The 21,402-nt window shown below is 41.3% G+C and overlaps 1 protein-coding gene across 8 annotated transcripts in view; it reads left to right on the forward strand.

The window, feature by feature from the left end:
• BLMH (bleomycin hydrolase) overlaps positions 1–21,402 on the forward strand; it is a 51,921-nt gene that overhangs the window by 18,084 nt on the left and 12,435 nt on the right. For all 8 annotated transcript variants that reach the window (XR_008713149.1, XR_008713146.1, XR_008713145.1 and 5 more), the window contains exons 7-11: positions 1,112–1,267; positions 2,383–2,541; positions 2,662–2,729; positions 4,397–4,514; positions 7,105–7,174. Coding sequence is in view for 2 of the 8 variants with exons in the window: in XM_055577061.1 (XP_055433036.1) it covers positions 1,112–1,267; positions 2,383–2,541; positions 2,662–2,729; positions 4,397–4,514; positions 7,105–7,174 (571 nt within the window). In the remaining 6 variants the exon portion in view is untranslated. The remainder of the gene's footprint in view (positions 1–1,111; positions 1,268–2,382; positions 2,542–2,661; positions 2,730–4,396; positions 4,515–7,104; positions 7,175–21,402) is intronic.

Here is a 21,402-nt window from a genome sequence, read left to right on the forward strand (position 1 = left end):
TAGCACAGGAGACAGTATTTCCTTTTTTGTTTTAAACCCTGTACCGGTAGAGCAATACTTTTGTTTTTTTTGGACAGTGTGTGACTTCAGATCATGATTCTGCCAGTTACTAGCTATGTGATCTTAAGTAGATTGCTTAATTTCTTTGAGTCTTTTGGAGGAGGGAGGAAGAGGGGAAATTACACCTTGAGAGAGTTCTATGAGAATTAAGTTAACCTAGCAGATGTATAATGGCTGGCACAAAACAGTCACACTCAGGATCCATTTCTGTTAACTGTAATGGAGTATACAAATGTAAGGAGCAAGTAATGCAGGTAGTAAGTGATGAGACTGGATCAGGGTGGTGACTGGGTGGAGAAAGAAGAGGCAGATCATCGTGTATATTTTTTCAAAGGTAAAGGAAATTTGATACAGAAGAGAAAGGACTTTCTGTGGGCTGACCTTATACAGGGTATGTCTCTCTACTTCTATTTCTGTCGTTCTGTAAGATAAAAATAATATAAAATGTATCCTTGGATTGTAATGATGCTAACTTGAAGGTTTTGTGACATCATTAGAGAGTTTGTTACAGTCTCAACCCCAGAAATGGTACCTTTCTACTCAGTGTATTCTCGTTCTAATATTACTTTTGATAGACATTGTCATCTAAACTCCACCAAAAAGTTAGTGACTTTTCTGGGAGTAGAGACCCCCGTCACAATCAAATAAAACCTGGAAGCATAAAGGGAAGGAAATCTATTTATAAAATGTATGTAATTATTTGTCACTTGATATACAATCAGCGGAGCAGCAACCCAGATCTTGTTGTGGATCAGTGGTGAGTGATTTCTTGGCTAAGGAAGTTTGACTTGCAGGGCAAATACAAAGCACTAAATATTAACATTTCAGAGTTGTATTGTTCTGAGTGTTTATTTAAGAACTCAGAAGTTTGCTGATTCCAAATCCTGGATATCAACCTTCCAATTTTTGGAGCAATATTAAGTTTCCGGTGAAGTCTCTGACTTCAATATAGCCTCTGATTTCTTGTGTTCCCCAAGCTTGAAACTTGAAGAAAAGAGGTAAAAATACTGCTTCCCTCTAGCCATTGCTCATCTGTCCTCCTTTTTTCCAGATATTCAGAGTGGTGTGCATCTGTTTGGGTAATCCACCAGAGACATTCACCTGGGAATATCGAGACAAAGATAAAAACTATCAAAAGATTGGCCCTGTAACACCCTTGAAGTTTTACAGGCAACATGTCAAGCCACTCTTCAATATGGAAGATAAGGTTAGAGACTGGCAATGGCAGCCACTGGCTTTTTATTTTCAAATGCCTGTTGACTACAAGAAAGAGTATCCAGTTCCGGGGTTAATATGCATGGTCATCCAACAAGACACTAAACCAAATTTTTCCTCTTCTGAAGTATTTTATATACCAGTTCAGTTGGCTACTCAGGATTCCCAACACTCCTCCTCAAAGACTTTTCTAACTGTGTGTCCACAGTCAGTTTAATTCCCATCAGCTCCCCTTATCTGGGCCCTGAGTCATTCTCCAGTGCTAAGACAGTAAAAGTCTATTGGGCATTTCTTACCATGGGTTCAGAGCATCACTGTGCTGTGGGCCCTCTGGGGACTCTTTCGTGGAAGGGAGCAGTATCTCAGCCCAGTTTTTCGCACTAACTTTAGGACTTCTCCACCTGCCTAGCAGGTGCCAGTCTTCCCTTCCTTATTGGCATCTTGACTCTCTTAAAGGGCTTTCCTGGTGGCTCAGATGGTAAAGAATCTGCCTGTAATGCAGGGTTTGATCCATGGGTCCTGGGAAATCCCTGGGAAGATCCCTTGGAGAAGGAAATGGCTACCCACTCCAGTATTCTTAGCCTGGAGAATTCCATGGATAGAGGAGTTTGGTGAGCTATATACAGTTCCTGGGGTTGCAAAGAGTTGGACACAACTGAGTGACTAACACCTTCACTTTTCACTTCACCCTCTTAAAAGCAAATGGCTTTGTTTTATCACTGGAGTCCCAATTCAACTGTACTACCAGGCCTTGAGCCTGTCTTGTGACTTGAGAGCAGGGGTCTTGTAATGATGGGCTCCTGAGTCGTCATCTTGCCTTACTTGGTGCACATAATTCTTCAGGATTAGTTTTGGGGTGACTTTTGCCAATAGGAAAAATGGTGATACAGCTCCCAAATGTCTCCCTTCAACTAAATAGAATATACAGGGACCTCTCAAAAGGACCCTGCCACCTTTTGTTTCTTGGTTATTTAACAGTGTGTTCGTAATGCTTATTCTTGTAGGCAGAGGTGATGAGCTTGATACAAATATATGAACTTGGAGGGGAGGTCTGTGTCTCGATATTCCTGGTGTTATGTTCTGATCAACATATTCTTGATCTCCTAGATTTGTTTAGTGAATGACCCTCGGCCTCAGCACAAGTACAACAAACTTTACACAGTGGACTATTTAAGCAATATGGTCGGAGGGAGAAAAACTCTGTATAACAACCAGCCCGTTGACTTCTTGAAAAAGATGGTTGCTGCCTCCATCAAAGATGGAGAGGTTGGTATTGTTTCTGTGTCTTCTACATACAGAGTTAAAACCTCTTCTTCCAAATCTTTGGTGTAATAGGAAGATAGGACATATGTTGACATACTGTCTTCCTCCTTCCTCTGTTTCTAGGCTGTATGGTTTGGCTGTGATGTTGGGAAACACTTCAATGGCAAACTGGGCCTCAGTGACATGAATGTGTGAGTACAAGAAATTTAAAATAGAAAATCATTTGTGGGTTGTGGCTGTTGGCGTGCACTGTTTGTATGAAGTGACTCATACCTGAGGTTTATGAGATTTAGCCACTCTCAGGCTTAATCTCTGAATGAACCTCAAAGCCTGAGAGTGGGCCTGTTTCTTTCCATTTTGTAGAGTTTGAGGATTCATAGCTGAAACGTTGGAACACCACATGTTCTGAGCTGGGAAGTCAAGATTGTATCTGAGTTGAAATTGTTGGGTGCTCCTAAAAAGTCATACTACATGAGGAAGAAACTTTTTTAAAACTTTTATTTTGTATTGGGGTATAGCTGATGAACAATGTTGGGGTAGTTTCAGGTGGACAGTGAAGGGACTCAACCATACATATGCATGTATCGTTCTCTCCCAAACTCCCCTCCCATCCAGGCTGCCACATAACGTTGGGCAGAGTTCCTTGTGCTGTACAGTAGGTCCTTGTTGGTTATTCATTTTAAATGCAGCAGTATATTCAAGTCCATCCCAAACTCCCTAACTAGTCCTTCTCCCCTGGTTAACCACAAGTTCTTCCTCTGAGTCTGTGAGTCTCTTTCAGTTTTGTAAGTAAGTTAATTTGTATCATTTCTTTTTAGATTCCACATATAAGGGATATAATAACAATATTTCTCCTTGAGGAAGACAGTTTTTAAAAAATTGATTAATGTGTAACTCTGTTAAGTGTATTTGGGATGTAACAAAAGGTTTTCTAGGTCTCTTGTTTGATGTTTGATTCTTCTTACTACTTCCGTTATTTTGATACCTTATGTATTTTGTCTTTATGACAACTAGGACTAATTTGCATACACACTTTAAAGCATTCCTTCTGGTTGTTGATGACAACGAAGGTTCGTTGTAAACCAAATCATAATAAATCCTTGACTGTTAAAATTTTCACATTAGTGTTATTTTTAAGTAATTATTACTTGTAGGAAATTGAATAAATATCTTGACAGTTAACAGTAGGAGAAAGGAAATCTGCTAAAAGATTTCATGAGGTTTTCTAAACTTTGAAAATATTCTCTAATATTTTGACATTTATTTAAATTTCACAGTTAGCCATGGTCTACGTGAATTCGGAAACTGAATTCTACCAGCTCAAAGTGAAAGTCACTCAGTCGTGTCCAACTCTTTGCGACCCCATGCACTATACAGTCCATGGAATTCTCCAGGCCAGGATATTGGAGTGGGTAGCCATTCCCCTCTCCAGGGAATCTTCCCAACCCATGAATCAAATCCAGGTCTCCCACAATGCAGGCGGATTCTTTACCAGCTGAGCCACCAGGGAAGCCCAACCAGCTCAAGAGAGACCATTTTTGAAAGAAATACTTCAAAAACTTTTTTTTGCTGCTGTTTTCTTTCCAAATTGACAGTGCAGCCTTTCGTCAGTTTTTTGATTAGGGGAGTTTATGTTAATAACTTCTTATTTTTCTGAGAGCTCTTGTGACACAGAGAGAATGAAATCCCATTGAGAGACTAGATTCTGCATGCACCACGTTCTCAGAAGAGCTGCAGCCCAGATTTGTCTGGAGCTGCTGAGCCCCCCTCAGTTTCTTCTGTGATCTTCTTATAGCCAGAAGCCAATTATCCCCCGTGATTGTACTTTCTGTATTCTGTGCTATTCTTGTTTTAACAGCTATGACCATGAGTTGGTGTTCGGTGTCTCCATGAAGAACATGAATAAAGCTGAGAGGCTGACTTTTGGCGAGTCACTTATGACCCACGCCATGACCTTCACTGCTGTCTCAGAAAAGGTATGACCCCCAGCATGCAGACACCAGTATCTGCACAGGGGGACCTCCATTCCCCTGCGGGCCATTTAATCCAGCAGAGCTTCTTCACAGCGTATGTGCTTCCTGTTAGAAGTTAGCTTCCAAGCAAGACATTGTACCCACCTCTCTGGGGGGTTGGCTGCATGCTTTTAGAAGTCATAAAAATAGGAACTTTCCATAAGGAACAAAATTTGGGTCAGCAGGGAGTAAGGAAGTAACTGCTTCTCTGTAACTTTGGAAATTCTCTGTGTGAAAAGAGGTCAGCAAGGAAACTTGGAAGACGACCACTTCAGTTTAATAAGGAATTAAAGCGTGCCCTGAAAGTGTTCATATCTTGATGATTTATGTTCAGTCTCACCTTTGTCGTTCAGATTCTTCTGCAGTAAAATGTCAGTGATAGTAATTGGTGGACTCCATGCCCAGTACTGAGTTTATTCAGAGTTTCAGGAAATTGGAGGTAGAGTATTTTGGATTTCCCTATGGAATATTCTGACTAGTAATACCACTGTTTCTAGGATACAGTGTTGGAAACAACAACTGCAGTATTATCTTTCACAAATAAGCCTCCTCATTCCCAGTCTGTAGAAGAGTTTTACTCTTGTGCTCAGGGATCATAAAGAAGAGAAGACATCAAACTATACTTTAATTCTTTACCACTGCAAGCAAAAATGTTCTTTCCAAGCCTAATTATTGGAAAGAGTGTCACAGAATAACTATCTTGACATTAGAAGCAAAATATTAGAAGGAGCTTTTCATAAAATACTATAAATGTTGAGATAAAATGCTATTTAAATAAACTAGAATAAAGTACTATTAACCTACTTAAATATGAACAACTTGGTATTTTATTCTATGTTTAGAACTGCTATATTATAAAATTCAGTGGATTTACAACCAAGCTCCTTAAAGTTAAACTTTTAAACTATTTAGAGAATTATTAAAAAGGAAAACAAAAACTTTATAATTTCTAAGAGAGTTTGGCTTTTTATCATTTTCCATCTCTGTTATAGAGTATTACTACTTTTCAGAAATAAAAATCATACATACTCCATGTCTTTTTCTCTGAAAGCTCCATTCTTTAATAGGCATGGTTTAGTAATATGCTGTTTTTCCTTCTGGGAAATGGAGCTACATTACATGTTAATATTATAAAGCAGAATTAATGTTATAACTGGAATTTTATATTGAGATTTTTCTCTTCTCTCCACTTTTGACTGCTATAAAACTAGTTTGCATTGCCTTTGAATGATAAAGCGGAGATAAATGCTTGTAAGTATTCTGGGATATCCTTTCTTGTTGCTGATTTCTTGGAATCCCTGAGAGGGAGTTCCAGATACTCTTCTATATTTGTAGATGACGTGGCTTGATCTAGGTCATGTAGGAATTCATTGGCAAAGGCAAGAAGAGGAAGCACTTTCAAACTTACTGTAATAAATGACCTTAGGTAATGTAGATTCTAACACCGATATTTTAAAAGGAAAGTAAAGATGGGCTACAATGCAGGGAGTGGAAAACCAAAACAGTCAGTAAGCTTGACCCAGAATGTATAGTTTATTGATGTGGTTTTGAAAATCTCTGGGGCTAAGATTAAGGGGTAGTCCAGATAAGGGTATTTGAAACTTTTGGGTTTGTTGGCTATTTCTGAGATGGAAAATTCCTGAGATTCAAGAAAACTGTCAGGAGTAAAATTGAATCCTGTTTAGATGTGATTTTTGCAGTTTTATGCAAGTGGGAGTTGACAGATGAAATCATTAGGAGATAATTCAGGAGCCAGTTCTCTTCTCAGGCTACAAAGATTTAAGTTGTTTTGACATCAGCTAATGCTCTGGGTAAACATGAAAGAGAACAGTCTTTTCCCAAATGGAACCTTCTTATCCCTCTCTGTGTCACTGTGATAAAGACTGTAAATGAAAATTATCGTGATGAGTATCATTTTATTGATGAAGATAGATGAACAGAACTGCCCAGGTTTTGTTTTATGGAAATAGCGTTTTGCTTTGCCATTCCATCTCTACTGTATTAAATTCAATATTTGTGTAACCAAATCAGTAAAAAAGCACATTTGGGAGAGTAATTTCTTGGTTCCCCTAAGTAAGAAAAGTAGGCTATATGATGGGACTGTGTTTGTTTTCTTTTTTAAACTCTTGACTAGGTCTGAGATTCATTGCTAAAATAAATACGGTTAGATGCCTCTGCAAAGAATGGTAATCGGAAGCAAGAATCCCTGGCTTCACACGGCGTTTACTGCTTTTTGTAATTTTAACATTTTGTTTTTCTTAGCCAAGAGGCATTTTAATGTGCTTATTTTCTGTATACCATAAAATGTAAAGGAGAAAATAGTAGTATTTATTGCTTGCCTGGGTTTATTGTATTTTCACCTGAAGGGATTCAAAATCCACCTCTAACAGGACATTCTCTTAGTTATAGTAGAAGATATACAGCCCTGGTCATGTATAGCGTTGCTTTATAGAGAAGGCTGTTTCTTCTGAGTGGCTGAATAAGAGCTAAAATTACATGACACCTCATTTCAGATCTCATTTCAGACTCTCTGCTGTCATCCACTCTTTTGCAGGATGATCAGGAGGGTGGTTTCATGAAATGGAGAGTGGAAAATTCTTGGGGTGAAGACCATGGCCACAAAGGTAAGCTTACGCTGGTAATACTGCCAGACTCAAAGTGACTGGGTTCTGTGCTACTCTTCTGCCTCCTAAGAGATATGGGAAGAAAGAGCTGCCCTGGTGTGGCTCATTTTTATTTTTCAGTAATTGGTCCAGTTAGCTAACTTATTAGCTGGACTATTCTAGAGAAAAATCCGAGGATCTCGTTTGCCCCCAGCATTCCTGCCAGCGGTATGGGAGGCCTGAACGCCATGGTTGGCTCTGAGACCAGTATGTGCTGGCATCTGTTCCGGACCACAGTGACCCTCCTACACCTCTCTGTCCCAGAATCCCTTGGCCAGTAAGAAGCTTGAGTGCCCTTTGCCAGGACTGTTGGCTGTACAGCATTTGGTGCCTTTTTGTTGGCTGCAGTAACTCTAGAAGATCAGAAGCCTTCCAAGGAGGAGAATGGGCCTGGCAAGAAACTTGAGGCATTTATTGGAGACTCATTAGAAGTTGTGAGGTCTAAAGAGGAAGAGAATGCTGTGGTTACCATTTAGAACTGTTTTATTCTGACAATCAAAAGCCAGGCAGAAGTCTTAAATAAATTCTAGTAATTGGGCTTTAAGAAACAAACACACACAGATAATATGTGAGTTGTAGCAAAATAAAAACTACAGATAAGCCCAAAGTCCGGAGGTAAAAAAAACCTCTAATAATCCTGCCACCCAGAAATCACCTTTTTTTTTTTTTTTTTTTTTAAATTTTATTTTATTTTTAAACTTTACATAATTGTGTTAGTTTTGCCAAATAAGAGATCACCATTGATTAACTGTTTAGGGTGTATTCTTGCAAATCTTTGAGACCATATTTTTTAAGTTTTTCATGGTAGATAATAGTAGATTATTATCTACTTTTAGGGTAGATAATAAGGTGGTGTTGTGCTTTAATTTTTAGGGTTTCAAACCAAAAAGTGGCAACTGCCCTAGAACATGACGCATGTCAGCATGTTTGCCTGGGTGCTGTGTGCATCTTATAGCACCTTCTTCCCAGAGTCCACATTCCTTTCCTTAGCCAGTGGATTCTGGCTAGGAAGGACATGTTAACCCCAGCTTACTTATGAGACTAGCTAGAAAGCTGGGAGGAAGTAGATAGGGAATCTAGTGAGATAACCCAGACACTTGGAATCAAACTTTAGCCATCTCACCCAAGCAGGAATCAGCTAGAAATTAAATAAATAAATAAATAAATAAAGGGAAAGAAAAGAAAAAGAAATTAGAGATCTCAGCAACTCTCTGTTACTTCCCTCTCTGTTTAAATGATTTTCCAGCTAAGTCCTTTAGAGCTCTAGGATTTCCAGGGGTAAAAAGGTGGAAGAAGGAGGGATGTAGAGGCTTGGAATTGAGCACATGGAGCTGCAGTCATTTGTATTTGAAAACTGCTGTCTTAGAAGAGCCTTGACAAGGCTTGTGTATGCCCCGATTGAGCAGCACAGGCAGTGTGATGGCCAACACTGAGAGGCCATTTCATTGGTCATTCCAAGTCTTTTCATCTCCCTGTGAAATGATCATGGGTGTGGATTTTGGCTTAACTGTCCCTGGGGTCTGCTGTGGAACTCTGCAGCTCAGTGTTTATATGTAAACAAATATCAGCACTGTTACTCTGTTCATCATCATGTAGTTGCACGTCCCCCTTCAGTGATTTCTGTCATTGTTCTGTGATTATGGGACACTTGCTAAACCATTATGAATTAAAGTGCATTTTGTGCATGTATTTTAATTGGTGATTTCTTATAAGATGAGCTCATTTTAGGACACACAAACATTGGAATTGGGTAGAGATGGGTTATGAACTTTAGGAAAACTAGCAGAAAGATTTAAAATAAGCAATCAGAATTCAGTTATATATGTAAATTGATGATAGTTAAGAAATGAATGCAGAGGAACAGCCTGAATCGAGATTTTGGTGAACCCTGTATGGAATAACGGATTGGTTCAAGACTGAGAAAGGAGTACGACAGGGCTGTCCGCTGTCACCTTACTTGTTTTATATGTATGCTGGACACATGAGAAATGCCGGGCTGGATGAGTTACAGGCTGGAATCGAGTAGGTGGGAGAAATACCAACAGCCTCAGAGATACAGATGATACCACTCTAATGGCAGAAAGTGGAAAGGAACTAAAGAGCCTCTTGATGAGTGTGAAGGAGGAGAGTGAAAGAGTAGGCTTAAAACTAAATATTAGAAAGACTAAGATCATGGCATCCGGCCTCATTACTTCCTAGCAAACAGAAGGGGAAAAGGTGGACGTAGTGACAGATTTCCTCTTTTGGGGCTCTAAAATCACTGTAGATTGTGACTGCAGCCATGAAATCAGAAGATGATTCCTTCTTGGCAGGAAAGCTGTGACAAACCTAGACAGTGTGTTGAAAAGCAGAGGCATTCCTCTGCTGACAAAGGTCCAAACAGAGACGGCTGTGGTCTTCCCAGTGGTCACGTACAGTTACGAGAGCTGGCCTGTAAAGAAGGCAGAATGCCAAATAATTGATGCCTTTGAACTGTAGTAAAAGAGAAAACTCCTGAAAGTCCCTTGGACAACAAGGAGATCAGACCAGTCAATCTTAAGGGAAATCAACCATGAATACTTATTGGAAGGACTGATGATGAAGCTGAAGCTCCAATATTTTGGTCATCTGATAACATCTGACTCATTGGAAAAGTCCCTGATGCTGGGAAGGATTGAGGGCAGAAGGAGAAGAGAGGGTCGGAGGATGCGATTGATGGATGGCATCACTCTCGCAAGGGACATGAACTTGGGCAAATTTCAGGAGGTGGTGAGTTACCGGGAGGCCTGGCGTGCTGCCGTCCGTGGGGTCACAAAGAGTTGGAAATGACTGGGCGACTGAACGACGTTTTAAAACATAAGATTGTTTCAGATGAAACTGTGTAGCTTCTGTTTCATTTTTGGTCTTATTTGGTCCCTGTAAATGGTTTGTTATCATAAAGATTAGAGTCTAGGAAAAGGACTAAAATTATGGTTTATTTAGACCAGCCTGGACCATTGGCTTGTTTCTGATATATTTTTCTATCTATTAAAAGTCACTGAGTTTGTAGATAGTAGTGATATCCATTTAAGAGAGGACAGACGCTTGTAAAGTCAGGCAAATATTCTGTTTTGTGTAGGGCGAGTTACTGTCTTTATTACTTTGAACCTAAATACCTACTCTTAAAGGGGATTCTAGGTTACTTTGCTAATTTTTTTTTCCCATTCAACTGTACCTCTGTGCTCCACTCAATAGAAGTTTTGCTTCTGTTCACTTACTCATTCCGTTATTATGTTGAGAGACCTGGGGTCTTTATCCCCCTGCTGCCTGTAATGCTTCCTAGTGAAACCTGCAGCTGTCGAGTTAGGACTAAACTAACTTTTTTTGTTGTTCTTGAAAAAGTGAAATGCCTGAGATTGTACAGACTAAAGCATTTCAGTAGAGAGCCAAAGGATAAGAAATTGAACTGAGTGAGTGTAGCGTATAGTTCGTTCAAAGCCAAAAATAAATTATTCTCCTGTGTTTCTTGGTAATGTTCTTTTTGACTTAACAGGAAGGAAGGAAAGAAAACATGATCTAATTTAATTGGCACACTTGGCCTGACCTTAGGGAGAGTACGTAGTCTGTTATTATGCTTGCTATGTGTGTTTGCCTCGGTGGGGCCCTCCCATCCGTCACCCTGGTGGGCACTGGCCGCCGTGTCCGATACAGAACCCCTTTGTGCTCTTTTAGGAGATGTGACAACCTTAAACACCATTGCTAGGATTTTGTTTCTGTAGATAGCATTGTTAGCAGTTTGTTACTGTGCTCTAGGGGATTTCTGCTTGTTAAAATTGATTGTTTCTCAAAAAACAGTGTTGGTAATACTACAAGCTGGCGGTAAACAGAGCAGAGATACTTGGGCAGGCTGCCTTTTTCCTCCACCCAGCTCTATCTTTGGGCTTCCCTGTTAGCTCAGCTGATAAAGAATCTGCCTGCAATGGAGGAGACCCCACTTCGATTCCTGGTTGGGAAGTTCCCCTTGGAGAGGAATAGGCTACCCACTTCAGCATCCTTGGGTTTCCCTGGTGGCTCAGACGTTAAAGAATTAGCCCGCAGTGCAGGAGACCTGGGGTTCGATCTCTGGGTTGGGGAGATCCCCTGGAGGAGGGCATGGCAACCCACTCTAGTGTTCTTGGCCTAGAGAATCCCCATGGACAGAGGAGCCCGGCAGGCTACAGTCCATGGGATCGCAAGGAGTCGGACACGACTGAGTGACTGAGCACCGCACACCTCTGGCTTTGGTCTTCCCCATTGGTCGTGTTCATGTCCCTTCCTGCCCAGAGTCTAGTATCAGTGATGAAATCCAGTAAACTATTTCCCAAAGAGGATAAATATTACCTCTGCCCACAAGAGACATAAAGGGAGAAATCAATTCTTATCTTACTGAATCCATTGAGTTACTTCATATTGGTGAACACTAGTATTCTTAGTCAGCTGGACTGAAAACTGGGTACATATCTGAGATGGCATACAACCTACCTGACTTTTCTCCCCTCCTTCTTGAAATACTTGACTATGCATTTTGTACCTTCTTTATGGATCGTATTAGAAATGGATTCCATAGCTGAATGAGGGAACAGACCTTGGGACCTGTTACATCGTCTTTCATTTTGAAAAGCTGACGGGCTTGTTAGAGTTAAGTAGTTTGTAAAATGTTTAAGAATTCAAAATAGGGGAAATAACCTTTGGTGCTTTTTGCTCTTAGTCAGAAATTCATCCGAGAAGAGCATAATCTTTATGCCAGAGTGACCTACAGGTCATCTCACTAATGGTAGATCCAGAATTATAATTTGGACAGTCTGACATTAGAACCTACTCTTTATCACTAAACTGTGTTTCCTCTTAGCTTCTCTGTTCCAGTAGTATCTGGTCTGCTCATAGAAATAACATGGTTATAGCATGTTTCTTTGATTTTTTTCGTTAACTTTTTTTATAACTTAGTTCTTTGATTTTTTTCCCTTAACTTTTTATCACGGGCAATTTCAAGCCTATACAAGCAGAGTAGTATTCAGAAATTCCCCACATTTTCATCACCCAGCTTCAGTAGTTATAAACATTCTGCTGTGCATGTAACAAAGTATTGATAGTCAATAAATTGAATTCTTGGATGGTCGCCCTAATGAACCAGTCTTGTTATGAACTTCTTTTTATGATTGGTTCACTTAGTCATGAGATGGTATTCCAGTTCTAAAGTCTGATACTTCAGAGCCCTGAAGGTACAATTGTCATAACATACTTCTTATGTTTGTTTAGTCTAGTTTCTTAATATGCTAAATAGCACAGTGAGGTTAGGGGGAATATAGTTTTCTGACTCTTCAGTTGTCACTGAAGGAAAATCTTTATCTTTTAAAAATTTTGTTTCTCTAAGTTTTCATTTTGAACCAAGATTAGTTTTTCATTTTTCAAATTGCTTTTTTGCCTTTCAGCTTCAACTTCGAAGTTGTTTTTAACTTACATTCTTCATTTTTTCTTACATGTAAGCCTGTTCTTGATTTCATTTTAGTAAAATTTCCAGACTTCTTCATGAGGCTTTGGCATGTTAGAGATTAATCTGGAAAGAAACTTAACGAGACTGATTCAGATTACATCTGGACTTCTGCTGCTTCTTAAAAACCAAAAGCATGGCCTTTAATTGCCTCACCATATGATTTTGGGAACAGAATGTTCAAAGCTAGGCACAAATTTCATCGTATCCTTCACATAATGTTACATGGTAGAACCAAGAGAGACAGTTACTACTTTCTTGATTATAGATCCTGGACAGCAATTTGTCTCCTTGTGGTTTCACATTTCTCTATCGATAACAAACATGGATAACAGCCGTTTTCCTTACGATGTCCTATAGTTTATATATAGCCATCTAACTGTACACCGTTACATGACTCTAAAGAGTTCGATGAATGGTCTATGTTTCTATCAGAGCTACTCAGGACATATAGTTCATAGCATCTTGCTTGCTTCATAAGAATTCAGCATTTGCTAATGCATTTGTCCTGACCCCCCCACCCCCACCCTGCCGCTCATGGCATCAGTTAGAGTAACTCAGGGTATGAACATGGATAATTGCACCCATGTTTTATGGGAATAAGTGAAAACATGCTGAGAGGTTGTGACTTACCCAGTGTTGGAGATAGAATTGGGACTGAGATTTCTTAATTTGACACAGGCAGCTTCCCTAAGAATGTATATTACCTACGAAAGATAACCAGTCATTTGCAGGTCAGTTTGAGATTTGGTTTGGAATTCTAGCACAAATGTAAATTGTAGACATTATTGAACTGAACTTGCCAAAATAAGAAAATTATATGAACCAAAAGCAGAGGCTTCTGATTTCCTGTAAAAGAGCAACGTACAAATTTGTTCTGTCACCTCGGGGTTTTCATGTCTCTCCAGGCTTTCCTGTCTTTCTCTGACACCATCAGATTCGGGTATCTGAGTTCTCTCAGAGGGACTCCTCATCATCCATCTTCATTAACCACTGAGCCTGGTTGACACAAGCTAAAAAAGCAGTGACTGTGAGTGGAAGCTCGTGCTCTCCGGTGGACAGTTGCTTCCTTATCCCAGCATGTGACTAGGGCAGGGCTGTGCCTGCGTGCTAAGCTGCTTTAGTCATCTCTGACTCTTTGCGACGCTATGGACCGTAAGCCTGGCAGGCTCCTCTGTCATGGGATTCTCCAGGCAAGAATACTGGAGTAGATTGCCATGCCCTCCTCCAGGGCATCTTCCCAGCCCAGGGATCAAACCCACACCCCTTATGTCTCCTGCATTGGCAGGCAGGGTCTTTACCACTAGCACCACCTGCCTACCATTTGTGAGAGAAGGCTCTTCCTAGCCTACAGGCTGAAATCGATTTCAGGGAGAAATCCTTTCACGTTTAATGTAGATTGATGTGTATTTCCTTTGTCCTGAAGAGAGGATTTGTCGTTTTCCCAGGTGGTCTCCAAGGTATGCTTGCATTGCTTTGAGAAGGATAGAGGTCAGACACAGCACCCAGCCCCAGATACCTGGGACACATCCTGGCTGTCCCACCTATTGGCTGTGTAGCCTTGGTCATGGTGTTTAACCTTTATAAGCCTTAGTCTTCTGATCTGTAAAATGGGGATAGTAATTGTACCTACCTCATAGGGTGTTTGTGGGAACTATGCCAGGCATATAAGAAATGCCTGGAAACATTAGCCATCGTTGGTGCCATTGTTAATGTTCTCTGTAGACAAGAGAACAGCAGAGCAGGGATGTAAGCTCTCCTCCCTCTGGGAGAGGGCTGTCTCACTGGCCCACCGTTCTAACGTCGGGTCTCTTAAGAATTCAGGACCCTTGGTGACCGTTGGACTGCATCTCCAGTTTACTGGGTGGATGACTCGTCATGTGGGCTTAGTCTTTCACGAGAGAAGCGGCGGAGGTGAAGACACCTCGTGCCAAGGAAACCCATTAGTAGCAACAGTGTCAGCTCACATTTATCGACGGGATGCAGGGAGCTGTGCGCAGAGCGCAGTGTGAACATCTCTGACCCTCAGAGGAATTCATGCTTCTCCACCTGGGACCTGGAAGGGGATTTGAAGAGGGCTGTGATGTGACAGATCTGGCAGTCGTGGTGTGCTCCTCAGACTGTAAGATACAGGATAAGTAGAAAAGTAGAAAAAGATAAGCCAGAGAAGGGGTGATTTCTCCCAGAAGGCAGATGACAGCAGAAGAAGAGGAGCTGGGGAGAGCCCCCTCAGTGGGGAGACAATAGAAAGACATTGAAGCTGAGGTTACTGAAGTCACAGGACTAGGTGAGAAGTCACGGGACTAGGTGACGTCAGGGAAAACTTGGTGGGAAATAGCGCTGCAGTGGGGCAGCCAGAAAGAAGTCAAGCGGGGAGGCTTTGGGATTGGGCTTTAGAGCAGGTTTGGGACCCTTTAGGAGGAGGGAGGGTAGACGCCACTGTGCTGTTAGTGCCCAGCCAGGAACACAGTGTACTTGCTTCCTCCACATGCTGGGTATGGGGAGTGGGCAGGCTGCGTATTGACCTGGGACCATTAGGCTGTAAATCTTGCTCCGTATGTTGTTTGTAAGAACAAATATGTAAAACACAAATGTGAGAATGAATGCACAATAACACAGGGGATAAAGTACAAGAGAGACAATGAGTGATTGGAACTGGGGAGGCTCCTTACCGATCCTTCAGAGGTGAGCAGAGTTTTAGGAAAGATGCTTGGGTTGTGGGTGTTTTGGGAAAGGACATGGGAGGCCAGCCAAGGAGAAGGGGGCTGAGAAGCATCGCTCTTGACCTGTAGAGTGTGCTTCAGGCAGGTCCGAGGCGTGGGGCCAAGAAATAATGTGGCCTGTCATCCATGGAGCTTTTGAGGAAAGAGCAAAAAGCTGGCTTTGCCTGAAACAAATAGGAGTAGTACTGTTTGGGGTCAGAGAGAAGTCATTAAGTTTTGGCAAGAAAACAGACCCTTGGATGACACCTGAATTTGTGTTTTCTCCTCCTGTCCAACATCGGAGATGCTGGCAGGATTTTGTGTGGATCTCAGACTAGCCTGGATAGTGCTCACAGTCCAGGGAAACAAAACAGTCAGACTGGCTGGTGCATTGCCCTCTCTCCTCAGCCAGAGGTGGACAGGCTTCTTCTGGGGGCACTTCCTCAGGAAGTGTGCACTTCTGCAGACTGAACTTTGTTGTGGTTTGATGGTTTTTAAAAAAATGCAACCCACAAACCAAAACAACTGTCTTTGCCAACCACATTTTCCACTCTGCCTTCTTACCAGGGAGATGGAATCTTCTGTAGCCTTTGTTTCTGAACAAGGCCACAGGTAATACCCAGCTGTAAGAGTAGCCCTTCCCTTCTCAGCAAAAGGTTCAGGATCCTGAATGTATGTGCACCACAGAGCCCGACTTTGGTGTTTGGCCTGGAGGAAAAAGAGGCCTCTCCTCAGATCCCTGTCCAGGTATCTGTCTCAAGCGGTAGGTTTGTTTTCTTTCCAAAACGTCCAGCCCATCCTGTTATCTAGCCTTCTAAGCAAATGCACTTAAAGCACATGACATCTCTTTGATTTAAAGAGACATGATACCTCATAAACAAACCCTGCAAAACCTGGGCGCCTGACCATCAGTGTGGGGTGTGTGGGCAGATGGAATTGGTTCCAGACAGTGCCTGGATTAGAAACTAGATTATGTGGTATCTGTTGGCCAGAGGATACCTACCTGCCACTCTCTCTGCCACTGAATACTCTTTTGGAGGAAGCTGAGCCCCATGGAAAAGACTGAATTTGAAGTTAAGACCTGGATTTAAGTATGGGCTTTACTTACTGGCTGTGACTTTAAACAACTCATACCAACCCCGCCTACCTCATAGTGTCGCTGTGAGGATTAAAATTGAAATAAGAGTAGATAGTGGATATAAGATTGCACTTTGAAGTGTAAGTTCCCTACAGAGCTACATGTGTGTTTTTGTTTTATTTTGCTTACTAAGGTATAATTCTTTTACTAAATAATAAAATTATACTGTTCCAAAATCAAAATACAAAGATATACATAAAGAGGAATTTTGTTTACATCTCTGTCCCTCTGTATGCCTTTCACCTCCTGCGTTTTTCAGGTTCTCATTCTCTTCATTTCTGATGGGACTTTGCAGTGTGTTTTAGTGCACCAAAGGTAGCATATCTTACCTCCCCGCTCTGCTTCTCCTTCTCACTTCACTTAGTGTGTCTCGGAGGCCTGTCAGTACGTTTCCACATCAGTACAGCCTTATTATCTTGCATTGTCTGGATGTACCGTAGTTCACTTAACCCGCTCCCTTACTGATGGAGCTTGGCGTGCTGCCAGGCTCTTGCTAATCCAAACAGTATTGCACTGGGTTTATTGTACGGTGCTTAGAACAGTGCCTGACAACAGAAAGCGCTGAATGTTGTTGGTATTTAGTTGCTGTCATATCAGACTTTTGGACCCCATGGACTGTAGCTCACCAGGCTTCTCTATCCATGAGATTTCCCAGGCAAGAACACTGGAGTGGGTTGCCATTTTCTTCTCCAAGGGATCTCCCTGACACAGGGATTGAACGTGCGACTCCTGCGTTGGCAGAGACGTTCTGCACCACTGAGCCACCAGGGAAGCCCAAGTTGAATAAGTGTGAGCTGTTGTTGTACGTAATTACATGCCTGTTGTGTGCATGCAGGTGCTGTGTGTCTGCAGGATGAAATTCCAGAAATGGCATTGCTTAGTGAAGAGGGCAGAGGCACTCGAATTTTTCCCATTCCAGAGGACTTGTGTCATTTTGTATATTCATAGCGTACTCCGTACAAATGTAAGGCATGCTTTACACAGTGGGTGACTAACAGAAGTGGTTGACAGATTGTTACTACTTAATTACCTGTGAAATTGTGTGTGTTCATAGCTGTGTCAAGGCCTTAATGAGTGGTTTTCATTGAGATTGTGTTTCTTATGTTTTCTTACCACTTACCCTACTTTGCTTTCAATTTTTTTTTAATATAATTGCAGGGAAACGTTTATCAGTTCAGTCCAGTTTCTCAGTTGTGTCCGACTGTGACCTCAAAGACTGCAGCATGCCAGGCTTCTCTATCACCAACTCCCGGAGATTGCTCAAACTCATGTCCATCGAGTCAGTGATGCCATCCAACCGTCTCATCCTCTGTTGTCCCCTTCTCCTCCTGCCTTCAATCTTTCCCAGCCTTGGGGTCTTTTCTAAGGAGTCAGTTCTTCGCATTAGGTGGCCAAAGTATTGGTGGCCAAACTGGTTAAACTATGGTACATCCAGACGATGCCAGATAATGAAACTACTGATGTGGAAACATCAAACAAAAATGTTTATAAACATAACAGAAAAACCTTAGAAGCCATAAAGGAAAAGATTGATAAACTTGACTTCATAAAACACAAAAAAAATTTAGGACACTAGAAAACATCATCAACTAAATTAGAAGGCAAATTACATAATAGGAAAAATGTTTGCAATCATTATATTAATATATAGAGCCCTATTACTGATCACTGTGAAAATGGCAAACATACCAGTTAAAATTCAGCAGAGGTCCCAAACAGACTCTTTACAAAAGAAAACTGAATAGCAAGCACCCACAGACAAAAGTTCAGATTGGACCCAAAAAGAAAGTTGAAATTACATATGCCCACTATTGATAAGGACATAAAGAAATTAAGTAGATGATTAAGGATGTACACAGAGGTTTAATTACAAAATTGTTTATAGCAGTGTTGTTTCTAAGCATGAAAAAATAATTCAGATTCCAACAGTAGGGAATTAAACACATTTTGGTTTTACTCATAAATTCAGCACTTAAAATTATAGTGTAGATAGTTTTTTATTAATATGAAAAGAGCAATATTGGAAAACAGAATATGTGATACTCTGTGGTATAATAACATTATGCTATCTCATTTTTATTAAACATATAGCGTCTACATATATAAATTTTTATCAGAGGATATACATGGGATTTTCCAGGCAAGAGTACTGAAGTGGATTGCCATTTCCTTCTCCAGGACATAAAAATCTAACTAGGGCCTAACCTGAGTTTCCCAGGTGGCGCTAGTGGTAAAGAACCTGCCTGCCAATGCAGGAGATATAAGAGACGGAGGTTCGATCCCTGGGTTGGGAAGATCCCCTGGACAAGGGCATGGCAACCCACTCCAGTATTCTTGCCTGGAGAATCCCATGGATAGAGGAGCCTGGTGGGCGAGCTATAGTCCGTGGGGTCACACAGAGTTGGACACAACTGAAGCAACTTAGCACGCACGCACAGGGTCTAACCCAGGATGGTGGGATCGTAGGCAGTTTTAAAATGTATATTTGTCATCTTTTCATCCACCTCTTCCTTCATTTTATCATCTTCCTCCCTCTGTCCTTAAAAGATTTTTTATAAGCAGCATTAATTATTTGGATAATCTTTAAGGAGTGAAAAAGCAATATGATATTTCAGAATTTTGAAGGGAAAATCGCCTACCCCATGATATAAAATTATCATTGTTTTTCATATTTTCTCCCCCTGTGTATTTGGAATTTTAACATAGTTATAAAGGATACACTATTTTTATATACTTTTATCCCTCAAACATTTTTCCATGTTACTGCATAGTCTTTGCAACTTCATTTTAAATGACTGATATTTTGTGGAGTGATTTCTCACTATTTATTAGGAAGTTTGAAATATGAGACAAGTGTCAGTGAGGCTTGCCTTCCCTTTCTGGGAGCCTTTCTTCAGCCTTGAGTTATCAGCATCAAGTGAAAGATTGGCAGTGACTTAATGAGGCCTCAGTCGTCTGGCTTCCTTGGGTTCAGGCTGCCAGACAGATTCATCACAGCAGAACAGTAACTTGATTTTGTCATACCTTTTTTAAAAATAGCAACAACAACAAAAATTGAACCACAAGTAGTTTTGTTAGTGAGGTGAAATATTTCATAGAACAAAGCAAAACATTTCTCATTTATAAATAATAATATATTTATCACCTTAATTTATGTCTGAAAGGTTTAAAACTTAGATCTTTGGTAGGATTTCAGAAAACTGATTTTTTAGGGTAAAGTTTTTCTTTCCCTTAAATGAATCCATTGGAATCCCTTCTGTTTCTGAGTGTGTTAGGCCTAACCTGTCTAGAGCTGTATCTACAGATGCTGTTTCTCCCTTTACAGACCCATACTGCTGTTTCTCTTAATAGATATAGAAACGTTGCCAGTGTCTTTGAGGGACTGTTCACTTATTTTATTTATTCCTCTTCCTTTCTTTATTTCTTGCGTGTAAGCAAGACATTTAATGTTTAAACAAAATTTAATTTCACCTTAGTCCCTAAAGCTGACTTTCTTTATCTATTTATCCATTTGTTTCCCTGAATGCAACATCAGGGAAACATCTTGGGGCAGATTTTTGTTTTCCTTTTTTGTTTGTTTCTTTGGTCTTCGGGGAACGCTGGTTTCTAATGGCCAAGGTACATGAGGGCTAGCAGCTGCAACTTTCCTCAGATCAAGATGGCCGCTCTAACCCTGCCCGAGTGGGCACCTTGCTGCCCCTCTCCACAGCACTCACTCGCGTTTCAGACACACTGATCCTAATCTTCTCAGTCAAACTCCAGGACACGCAGTATCAACAGTTACAGCAGCCACAAGGTCATTATCTACCCAGGGTGCAATTACTCGGCAGCCACCTAGACTGTGAGGTTTTGTGGGCCCCCAGAGAACTCATATCCTGAAGAGAGAGACTAATCAAGGCAGGTCCTCTTGGCGGGGACCCTGAAAGGGTGGATTACAATCGATAGGAGTTTTAATTTGTGAGGACTTAATCTTATCTCCTGCTTTTGGAACAAGATAGCATAGATGTACTTATTGTCCATTTTCTCCGGGCATTTTTTGAAGACTCATTTGATTGTGTGATGATAGTATTGTTGAAAGGACACAGAACTTTATTACATGAATCTGCCTCTATCCTTCACCTGCCTCTCTGCCTGCCCCAAGCCCCTCTCAGGATTTATTCAGCAAGCATTAGGGTGAGGGGAAGGATGCCTAATGTCTCAGATGGTGTGGCAGTTAGTAGCTTGGTCTCCTGCCCACTGAAAACTCCTCATGGGCAAGGCAGATGCTGAAACTTTTTCTCAGAAAGCATTTACTTAGGATGCAGCAAGAAATGGTACCAGCTGGCCCTTCAACTGACCAAGCTTTGGCTGTTGGAACTCAGTGGCAGTGACGTGGGTGATGTGAGAGGCCAGGGACTTGGGAATGTGTGTGTGTGTTCTTCCCGGTGTCTCCTGTTGAGAATGGCGCCCTGGATCGTGAGGGGATCGTCGTGATCTGACTTGGCATGAGTGCTTGAGCACTTTTCCTGGCATTTTTTGGAGAGGGCAAACACACGGTGCCAGGTCAGGATGAGCTGCCTTGACTCCTGTCAGGGAGGGGCAGAGTGCAGCAGAGACGAGCTCCCCGAAGCAGTCCTGTTTTCAAGTTAAGTGATGTCCTCTGTCGTACCATTTAGTTTATAAAAGTAGACTTACCATCACGTTGCCTTTTAATTATTTAAATCAGCCTTGCTTTTAGGGCAGCAGTTCTCAGAGTGGGCCCTGAGGACCCCTGCCAGGTCCCTGGGACCCTTCTAGGACATCTACAAGGTCTTCCTCCCTCTGACAGCATATCTGCATGAGGCCAGATTTGCTGCTTCTGCTTCATCCAAAAGAACAGTTGCAG

The sequence above is a fragment of the Bubalus kerabau genome, chromosome 4, assembly GCF_029407905.1.
Source record: "Bubalus kerabau isolate K-KA32 ecotype Philippines breed swamp buffalo chromosome 4, PCC_UOA_SB_1v2, whole genome shotgun sequence".
Taxonomy (NCBI): Eukaryota; Metazoa; Chordata; class Mammalia; order Artiodactyla; family Bovidae; genus Bubalus; species Bubalus kerabau.